Source organism: Hippocampus zosterae, chromosome 1, assembly GCF_025434085.1.
Source record: "Hippocampus zosterae strain Florida chromosome 1, ASM2543408v3, whole genome shotgun sequence".
NCBI classification, from domain to species: domain Eukaryota; kingdom Metazoa; phylum Chordata; class Actinopteri; order Syngnathiformes; family Syngnathidae; genus Hippocampus; species Hippocampus zosterae.
The window spans coordinates 29,838,190-29,849,042 of NC_067451.1; the positions used below are offsets into that span (position 1 = coordinate 29,838,190).

The following is a 10,853-nucleotide window of genomic DNA, read 5'->3' on the forward strand; positions in this document are numbered from 1 at the left end:
TAAAGAAAACAAACCTTTGGAGTTTTCATGCTGAAGTCATTGTGCTTGATGACTTGGTGGATGTAGAAGTAACAACAACCTACTGGCTGAATGCTGGAGAGGCACACGTCCAGGTTCACTCCACTCTCGTTTCCGGGATACATGAAAGTTAATAAAGTTTAAAGTCAATGTATCGCACAAGAGCAACAAATTAACTTTAAGTGAGTCTGTTTGTGTTTCCTTGTCCCCTTTGTGTGTTTCTCATTAAACTGTAACTCGGAGACTGTGTTGGCTAATAATTACGGGGACAAAAAAAATTGTCATAACAACTTCTGACTTTTGTTTGCATTGATATGAATTTAAAAAGCCCCCTTTACTATTGGAATTTTTAACAATTTTGAAAATTGTGGATGTAATAGGTGGCTTTTCAATTCATCTTCCAAAAGTGATATCCCCGAACCTCTAAATAATTATTGTTCAAAATCTACACATTCATTATTTTCAGTGAAGCATGCGCACTTTTTCGCGATCGAAGGACACTGTCATCTTGCTTTTTTCCCGAAATCTCATGAATCAATTATTATTTATGAGATTATTACATTTATGCTCGCTGTTAAATTTTTAACGTTAGTTTTATCTCTGTCTGAACACGTTCACAAGACAATAGAGTCTGTTCACAACAAATGGAATGACACGATTGGCCATTTTTAAATGTATGTTTTTTTAATAGTATTTTGGAACAAACCTCTCTGTATACAGTGTACATAAATCCCGATGATTTGGATGACGACATGTTATAAATTCTCATGAGAACATGATGATCCACACCATCCCATCTCATATAAAATCCTCCAGGCAGGCCATGTGTCACATTCACATGACATCACTGAGCAACAACAACGTGACTAATTTCCTGCGGTAAATATTGCCGCATTGCAAATTATGCCATGTGATTTGTTTTACCGTGACTATTAAGTGCATTAACTGCACTGTGTGGATTTAAGAAGCACCCCCCGCCAAATTTAGTACTTGATGATGTTAAAAGAGCAGTTGCATGAGCTCACTTCCTGCCATGGCAGCGGGGGTCTTTCACATTTCAAAGCACTTCTTTTGCATGGTGTTAATTAAAACGGCTTTGAGGTTGAGTCAGAGTCTCTGTCGCTAAATCAAACAACCACTCCAATGGCAAATGTCATTACGGTGTCTGACTGAAAAGACAACACAGCCGAGGAGAAACAAAACGTACTGTAGTTTGCCTCTTGATGTGACTGGCAGGATTCGCACCCAAGCATCCTACCTCTTGTTGACAGCCCCTTGACCCTTTCACAAGCCACATAACGACAATGCTTTAATCTCGTGACCTGACTATTGACAGAGGCTTTTTTTTTTTCAAACTCATTTAACGACTTTCACACGCACACAGGCAAATAAATGCAACAAGAAGTTCAAGGGACACTAAAAGGCAGGCGGGCTGGTGGTTATGGGCGGGGGGTTGCTCATATGTCGCCCATGTCTGAGGGAACTGGTGAGGTCATGGATGAGCATTTCCCGCAGAGGCGTCAACACGGCTGATGCTCTGTCTCAAAGATTATTTACATGGCAGGGATTCAGGGCCTGTTTACACAAGATTGATTATTTTCTTTTTAACTAAAAATGACGTTTTTCATCTCTTGTTCACATACACACAAAAAAAACGTGCTGTTGTGAAGAGCAATTGCATTTAGAGTACAGGTGGTTGTATTCTGCTTATTATTGAAACTGATTGATTTTCTTGATTTGAATCCCCAAATGTGGATATATATGCGGTCCTATCCTGGCAAAATTCGATATTTAAGACCAATGTGTTATATGTGGATCACTGCTTTACCTCACCAAGTTTACGAAAGATTTTGGCAAGGTGTGATTTGAGGCAGCCCGTATTAGCTATGCTATTTTACAACTGAACTTTACTGAACAAATGTGCTGTACTGGATGGAAAATAAACCCCAAAACATTTCAACCACTGTAATAATATACACCGTTTGACCATTTGATTTTGTGATTCTTCTTCATAGGAAGCCTGCATACCACGAGTACTACAAGTACCAGCCTTTGGGAATCACTGCGATAACACATCGCGACTGGCATTGTGACATCATACGGTGCGGCTTTTCAGCCTATCTTTCTGGGCTGGTTTCATGCATGTATGTTTTGATTGATATGATCTAAGTTGACCCTGCTATATCCGTCTCCAGCGCCAATGAGTGCAGATGGCTGTTTTGTTCTTTAAGACTTTGCGGTCCAATCACTTTTTTCTCACAGTCCACTGGAAGTCACAGCCAATGTTTTGGCTAATTTGCAAACCAAACATATTGCTTTCCCTTTCAGAGGCACCTTCACAAATGGCCCCGATCCGTTCCCAACAAACCACCCCCCTCTACTGCCATTGGCATGTGAGAGCGGCGCGCGACTGAGCTCTCAATGCTCTTTAGTGGTCACACTTTTTCCCAAACGCCTTGCAGCTGCTCCTATTGTGGCAACATAGGAGGGCTCCTTCGCCAATTCTTTAGGCCTCCTGTCGCTCTCCAGGCCTCACACAGATTCATACAGAGGGAGTATGGCCCCAACAATGGAAGACGCCATGACATCATGTGTCTTCTGTGGGAGAAGAAAAAATCTAATGATAGGATTCCATTGCATGAACAGAGAGGCAGTTGGTCCATATATTAATTTATATGTATGGACAGTATTAACAGTATTATATATTTTCTATGAAGCTTGCAACAGATATCTTACAAAATAAAATCTTGGAATGAATGTCCAATCATCAAATAGATAGTATGTTTAGATGCAATAGCTAATAGCTTTCTTTGATCCCAAATACACATTTTCTCCTGGACAATTCAACTGTCAGACAAAATGAGCAAAACTAACTCAGCTTTAAAGATATTGTATATACTTCTCAGAAAAGCAATTCTCAGAACATCTCGCTTACAGTTTTAGTTCTGCACATGAGCACCACACTCAAGAAGATGTTGAAAACCGGTTTTCGACCAAACCCGAATACTCCACTTGACTTCTTTCGGCTTCCTCGTGAAGCGTTCTTTGTGAGCAGACGTGTTTGTTGTGATTTACGCAAATCTGACTGTTTTTATGTTATTTCTGCATAATGTACTACCCCCTAATCATAGGCTACGAAAACCGAGGTATGACTCTATATATATACACACACACACACACACACACGATTAGTCTCTTATATATTTTATGTCTGGCATACTTTAGCTTATGAATTGATATGGTTTATTGTGAAGTATTAAGGACAAACAACACAATGAAAGAGTCACTTTTAATTGTACAAAGTCGCATCACTTTTATTCTGTGGTATAAAAACATTGAAATGAACATCTGAAAAAAATAGATACACTAGAGAAATATATTACTTTAGTTCAATAAATATGTCACATAGCAATCATTGTAGACTACCCGCCCACCAGGGCTTGCAGTACACAGTACAGAAACATGAGGTATTTAATGGTCAGTTTCCCCATCATGTCAGGATCGTCACATCGAGCAAAGGCAGACATTTGCATTGAAAGTGGCCTCGCCTGCCACATCCACAATAAGCAGAGGGGGTACATTCATTGTTCTTCAAATGAAGCAGTAACTTGTCAGCATAGGTTTTGGATCCCTTAACGAGGAAGCAAAATAGAGACATTTGTGAGATCAACTTTCCTGAGACTGCTGTTAGCCCTCTGATTTGTTATTAAGTCATGATTGTGATTATCAAAAGCATTTGCCTTCACGCAGCAGAATCATTCCACAAACATCCAACAGCTTCGCTGCGCAGTTACACATCAATACTGCTCGTTGGTAGCTGCCACGTCTGTCCTTAAATTGACGTCGGGATACAAGGTTATGTTTGTTGCAGTGATACCAGCACCACTGTTTAATAGTCACCAGTTGTAAGTTGTTGCTCGAGTCTAGATGTTTACGTCCCATTCTGCATCAGCAGCTGGGAGAGGTAGTGATGGGACTGTGGAGGAAGGAGAGCTGACTGGCGGACGAGTGCACCGGGATGGACACTGGGAAATTGAAAACGGTGCTGCCGCTGCCGATGACCGGACTTCCAGCCTCTGACGAGCAGGTAGAGGAGGCGAGCACCTGTGACTCGAACTGGAGGAGCTGCCCCATGAAGCTGAAGTTGGGCGAGATGATGCTGCGGCGCTGCTTCACAAACTCGAAGGCCTCGTCCAGTTTGACGCGGTTTGTGCGCATGAGGTAGGCGAGGCAGATGGTGGCCGACCGGGAGATGCCCGCTTGACAGTGGACGAAGACACGACCGCCGTTATTTCGAACTGAATCTGCACAAAGAAAAAAGGTGGCAAAGTTAGCACTTTGCAAGAAGGACTGTTTATGTATGCATGAAACAGGTCTTCACAGTTGCTATAAAGACACAGGAGCACGGTTAATGGCCCTGCGGGGGTGCAGGCCTGTGGGGGTCATCCCTAAACGGGGGGTGGGCCATATACACAAAGAAGGGGAACTCACCCCCCTGAGCATATTGATTTTGGAGGAAGGCCGCCAGCGAGCGAGGAGAAATCGTCTTTTGTGAAGACACAACAAAAGCTCGGCGCGGAGCCAAGCCGAACCCACTACTGCCACAGCCTGGCAACTCATTTAAAAAGCAGTGTGTGTCTGGGCAGGGGGGCTGATGATGTAACCAAGGGGCCCCTTGCATAGCCAGCTGGTCAGTTTTTGGAGGGAACTTTTTCAAATTTAAATCCACGAGTGAAGGATGGGGTGTTATTCTTTTCACTCTTCACACTCACTTTGCTATTAACAGAGCACGAAAGCAGTGTCCAAAAAATACGAACCGATAAAGTCAATGGCCTCGTTGAACCAGGAGCTGATATCTGCTTTGTGGTTGTCCTCCACAGGGATGCTCTTGTACAAAAAGGAGTCCTCAAAATGGTTGGGGCAGTTGGCAGAGACGTTTATCAGGGCCGTAATCCCCAGCATGTCCAGCATGTCTTTTCGCGAAGCATGGTAAGCGCTACCGAGGTACAGGAAGGGCAAGATCTCAACGGGACCTCCCTAAGAAGAGGACATGTAAACACAGTCAGTCAGAGAGGTGAAAAGTAAACTTTTTGTCGCAATCGTTTTGAAGAAAAATAAACCACACAAACCTGATCATAAAGTGGTGTATTGCATGGACTGCAGCTCGGGTCTGCACTTCCTGGGTGGCTGGAGCTCAGAGGTAAACTGAGCCCCTGTGAGGGAGAAGGCTTGGTGCACATGTCTGGATAATCTTGAGAAAATGCGTCAAATCCACCTGAGGACCAAAATACAACAACATTTTAAAAAATTAAACAAATTGAAGGCGTTGTAATCGCGTAGCCCAAAAAAGGGGAACAACTGCTTTGTAACAGAGGCCGAGTCTATTTCTGATTTGTTTACAGCAGCACCAGCTGGTATGGTGACAGCTGTAAACCACATTTGTTGCCACAGACACACACAAACACAACATATGTGAGAGAGACACAGTGTTATTACCTTTTAGGATGAAGACACTTGCACCACATGGGTCCCGGCACAGGGCTGCCACAGCCAGCATCAAAGTCCCGTCTTTCTTGGCGTGGCTTAAGTCACAACTGTGATCGTCCAGAAGTACCACCGATTTGTACTCGCCGGAGAGGAGCCGGCTCCTGGTGTCCTCGTTAGGGACAATATGTTCGAGTCCCAGGCCGCCCCTGGCTCGTCTCCGCACAATGGTGCTGAAGCGGACGTTGGTGGAGGCCACGATATGGGAGCCGTTGAAGGATAGGAAAGAGCGACAGTCCAGCACCAGGCAGCCCGGAGCGTCGGCCTCCAACAGACCACGGAGGAACGCACAGTCGATGGTGGGCACCTCCATTATGACCATAGTAGGGCAACGGGAAAGAAAAGTTAGATCCAAATACATATAGCTTGAAGTTTGAAGCGGTGGAGAGCTGCTGGTTGTAGTCTCCGCTTTATTTGTTCCGATTAAAAAAAATAAGAAAACTTCAGACGGCAAAAAAAGTATGCTCGTGTGCTCCTAAGTAAAATATGTAAACGTAAAGTGCTCGTAGAGTCTTCTGAGTGTATCCGCCGCTCTAAATTCTTCCCTGGTGTCTCCTGTAACTGTAGTTCACGGCAAAGTGACTGTGGAAGTCGCGGTGAAGCACATTTTTATATACGGCCACATATTGTGACTGGGAGACCACTAACGTCACGAGACCGCCTTAACTGGCGTCCTGCCAGGCTGCATGACGTCAAAGGCACGCGCCCGCCTGCATTGAGTTGCACCACACGAGAGCGCGCACGCTTTCGGAACATTTCGGTCTCAGGCACGCACACGTCGTCCGCGTCCGCCTTCATTTCCCAGCTGTCCCTTCTCAGCGCGGCCACGAACCAAGCGGAGACAAATATTTCTTCATCACTTTGTAGTGTTTATCAGATGTGACAAATTTGGCAGTAGTAACTCAAGAGCTGCGTAGAAATACAGAAAATGCCACTAAGAAAATGCTGAACTCTGGTAAAATAGATAGATAGATAGATAGATAGATAGATAGATAGATAGATAGATAGATAGATAGATAGATAGATAGATAGATAGATAGATAGATAGATAGATAGATAGATAGATAGATAGATAGATAGATAGATAGATAGATAGATAGATAGATAGATAGATAGATAGATAGATAGATAGATAGAATTTGATAAGTCATAAATATCTTCCAACTGTACTATATCAGTATTTAAACTTACAGTGTAATATAAGGCAAGGGAACTTCATTCATATAGCTTCACCTAAAATCATTTACAAACAGAACAGCTGAAGACATTTGCAAAGCAAAGAGAACAAAAGTCGTTTATTAAATTAACTAACTGAATTTATATTGGCGACATTGAAGCACATTTACAAAAAAAAAAGATTTAAAAACATATAAATGCAAACGAAAGACCATGTCAGTGGTCTACAATGTCTTATTGATGACTTATGATAAATCATTCTGTATTGTGTGTGGATAAAAACACGTTGCATAATATTACACATATAAGCCTTGTAATGATAACACCTGAAAACATATGTCCGGCCTGTATTTGTTTCTTCTGCAAAGAGAACAAAAGTCGTTTATTAAATTATTCATTCATTCATTCATCTTCCGAGGCCGCTTGATCCTCACTAGGGTCGCGGGGGGTGCTGGAGCCTATCCCAGCTGTCTCCGGGCAGGAGGCTGAATTTATATTGGCGACATTGAAGCACATTTACAAAAAAAAAAAAAGATTTAAAAACATAAATGCAAACGAAAGACCATGTAGAATACTGTCAGTGGTCTACAATGTCTTATTGATGACTTATGATAAATCATTCTGTATTGTGTGTGGATAAAAACACGTTGCATAATATTACACATATGAGCCTTGTAATGATAACACCTGAAAACATATGTCCGGCCTGTATTTGTTTCTTCTGGTTAGACAAGAATCTTTGGATGACAACAAAATCACCACGAATCATTCATGAAGACTCCTATATGAGACCATGGATGAGGAATATTTTGCCCATCCAGATCTGTTGCCAGCGTTAATGCTCCCCAGTTCATGTTGCTCCATGTCGCTGCACAGAAGCGCTCCACGGCAGGTGACTTTACCTCTTTTGAGTTACATCATTTAGAAAAATGTAATATGCCTATCTGTGATCAAATGTAGAGAATGAGAGTCAAAAGCAAAGTACAGATAGCAGAAAAATCTACTTCAATACACAATAACAAAGTATTTGGTTACTTCCCACCATTGGTGTTGACTCCCCTAAGCGGTTGATGGTTAGTCATTTTGATCACATGTTGGTGACGTCTTATCATGAACACAGTCATTGTCAGTGACTCTTCAAAAATAACCATTGGTGATTGCGAATGAATGTGTGTGTTGTCTAATATTAGTGTAAGCCAAGTATTACAGTTACACATTCATGTGGATAAATAATACGTTTGTGTTGGAAGGTTTTACATTTAAGACGTTCCATCTGCATGCATATTCATTTTGGGGAGATAGTATTTCCTCATTAAAATCATAAATTTTGTGTAAAGTGTAAGACAATAAACAAATGCTAAAATACTGCCACATGTATTTCGTTAGCTTTCAGGAAAAATATGCTGTACAAGTTGGCCTAATTCATTTTATTTGACAACACGACATCATCAACAATTTTTGTGCTGCGGCTGTATTTTTTTTCACCCATCAATTAAATATAATTACTACAATTATAAATTATACTTAAACATTTTAAAGTGAAGATTCTGCGATAGTAGGCCTCTTCAACTGTTGCTTTGTTTTACTGTCAGTCATGGTATCCCATCAACGATTGTAGAGTGAATACCTTATTTAGATGGTACTATCTGTACTCCAGTAAATGAGGAATTTGATGAATTTTCCATGATGTTAGTGTAACTACATTTCTGTTTTGCCTCTTGACCAAAGGGTTGACAAATAAGAAAATAATATGTAAATATCTGGCACAGGGGCCATAAACATTTATTCTTTGTTTTTATTAGTCGGAGGTACATAATGTTCAATGCCCCGAGAGTGAAGGCAAACCATAAAAGTTAATCACTGTATAGAAATCTCAAGTCCAGTAAATTTCCACATGCTGTGTACCAAAACACAGGTCTTCCAGGAAGACAACGGCAGATGGAGACCTTTTCAAGCTGCCAGTTGCGAAGTAACTGAAACAGGGGAATGTAACATTACGGTCCAGATTATGATTATTTCTTGTTTGGGTGACAGCCACTCGGAGAAACGCATTTCATTCACTGCTCTGATGACTCAGAATGAGCCCTGCTGTCTCATCATAAGGAAGTAGGAGGGTCATTGTTGACAACAGGTAAAGGGTGTGTTTGATTCTTTTGTGACTTGAAGCTTCACAGCGTAAACGCCAGGGTGCTTTTTTTGTTTTTTCACTCCTCTCGGGTATGCTTTGGAATTTCAACTCATGTTGCCTCACCAGTTGTATATCTATGAATCCAGTGATTTGCATACTATTATATTGTTGGACTGTTTGTGGGCCAAGTTTTTCTTATCTTTTTCAAAAGATTTGCTTAAGGCTATGACCTCATTCTCACTCCAGAGAAACCCGAGCAGGACTATCAACCCGCTGAATCCACATCCATGCCATTATGACCTGGCTTTTACCTCGGTGAAAGAAAGGATAATGGATGTATTCTATGAAAGGGGGTGAGGGGTGGATGGGAAACCAAAAGGGCAGAAACGTAACTAATCACAACAGAGTGCAAAAACTCTGCAGCCAGTTTAACCTAACGCTCCTGTGAGATGAGTCAACAGCAAACCAAATGCAATAGAGTAGGAATGTTATACACTTTCCAGTGGAGGAGGGGCTGGAGGTAGTCTGTATCGAAACATTTTGTCCTAAAAGAAAGACTGTGTCTTCCACCAAGTCATGATGAGTCAGGTGAGCAAATACATTTGACCAGCAAAAGAGGTCAACTGTACAAGTCTAAGCTCCATACAACAACAGTCCAGTACTTTGACATACATCACAAATTCGAACAGTATAAATTGTCTATGTAAAATATTGTCCTGCAATAACAACAAGCCAATGAGTTTCGACCAAGGCCTGAAAATAGGGGCGATGCGTCCAATGCCAATAATTACAGTCTGGAAGTCTTCAGTCAGAAGGGGAAGTGAAAGAGACGACAGCTTTTTTTTTGCTGTCACTTGCGATCATCTTTACCCATTTACTGTCATTGTCACTATAGGCAACCCCTGAGCAATCGTGGGAAAACACACGGCCATAACAAACAGCTGACAGTGTTTCTGACTGGAATGTGTTTAAATTCATAAACAGCCCACACCCCAAAACCAAAAAAGATGAAATGACTCATAATTTACCAATACAGATCATCATGAGGGAACTTTTTGTTACTGTTTTGTAAGGTGGTAAAATGTAAACCTGCCCATTCTTTAATAATGGTAAATGAACAGTGATATGTTTGTATTTAGTGTTTGCTTTGATACAATGTTCCAATTGAAATAAGTTGTATCTTATCCATCAATCCATTTTCTGATCCGCTTATCCTCACAAGGGCCGCGGGGTATGCTGGAGCCTATTCCAACTGTGTGGGGTACGGTACACCCTGAACTGCTTGCCAGCCAATCACAGGGCACACATTCATTGCAGGGGGTATGTGGAGATATTGAATAATTTATTTTCCAAAATCAGTAACATGCACCACAGCCATGCCAAAACGAGAACAGGTAGGTTAATTCTTATTTTGATATGTTTTTTTTACATTTCTATTGCTTCTTTATTTTCATTGTAATTTTCATTTGGATATCAGCTTCAATATCACTTACATAAGAAGTAAATGTTAAAATAAAAAAATAAATTAAATAAAATTAATTGCAGTTCATAATCAGATGTCTTAAATTCTACTTCTGGCGAATCACCAACATGTATGTGTCAGGGATTAGTCATAGAATGACAAAAAACATTTGGGGTACAGAAGCAAAATAGTACAAATTTCTGAAAATTTGTCTGAAAAATATGGTTTACCTATTTTAAACACAGAAGTAAATATACAAATAGATTTATAGATGTACAAAGTCTCAGGGTGCTGGATTTGGGATGGAACCCTCCATGCATGGTTAGGAGCTTTCGGGTCTTAACGTCCGTGGTCTGAATCTCTTCCTTTGGCCACCTTATTATTCCTGCAGGGTATCTGATCACGAGCAGGGCATAGCTGTTTATTACCCGGATCTTATTCTTGCCATTGAGCTGGCTTCTTAGGACTTGCCTCACTCGCTGGAGGTATTTGACCGTAGCCGCTTTCCTTGTTGCCAGTTCGAGT

The 10,853-nt window shown here is 41.4% G+C and overlaps 1 protein-coding gene across 1 annotated transcript; it reads right to left on the reverse strand.

Moving 5' to 3' along the window:
• Positions 1 to 3,301: 3,301 nt before the first annotated feature.
• Positions 3,302 to 6,159, reverse strand: dusp1 (dual specificity phosphatase 1). The gene is made up of 4 exons (XM_052075355.1): positions 5,515 to 6,159; positions 5,148 to 5,293; positions 4,836 to 5,055; positions 3,302 to 4,322 (listed from the first exon to the last, which is right to left on the reverse strand). The coding sequence occupies exons 1-4, from the start codon at positions 5,921 to 5,923 to the stop codon at positions 3,967 to 3,969; spliced, it is 1,131 nt and encodes a 376-aa protein (XP_051931315.1). The 5' UTR covers positions 5,924 to 6,159; the 3' UTR covers positions 3,302 to 3,966.
• Between the last annotated feature and the right edge of the window lie 4,694 nt (positions 6,160 to 10,853).

Bases quoted from the DNA above. Each gene is read 5' to 3' on its own strand.
- dusp1 (XM_052075355.1), bottom strand. From the start codon at position 5,923: ATGTATTTGGATCTAACTTTTCTTTCCCGTTGCCCTACTATGGTCATA. The intron at 5,294-5,514 runs GTAATAACACTG...TTTGGTCCTCAG, and splicing joins AAGTGTCTTCATCCTAAAAG to GTGGATTTGACGCATTTTCT. The intron at 5,056-5,147 runs GTTTGTGTGGTT...TCCTCTTCTTAG, and splicing joins ATACACCACTTTATGATCAG to GGAGGTCCCGTTGAGATCTT.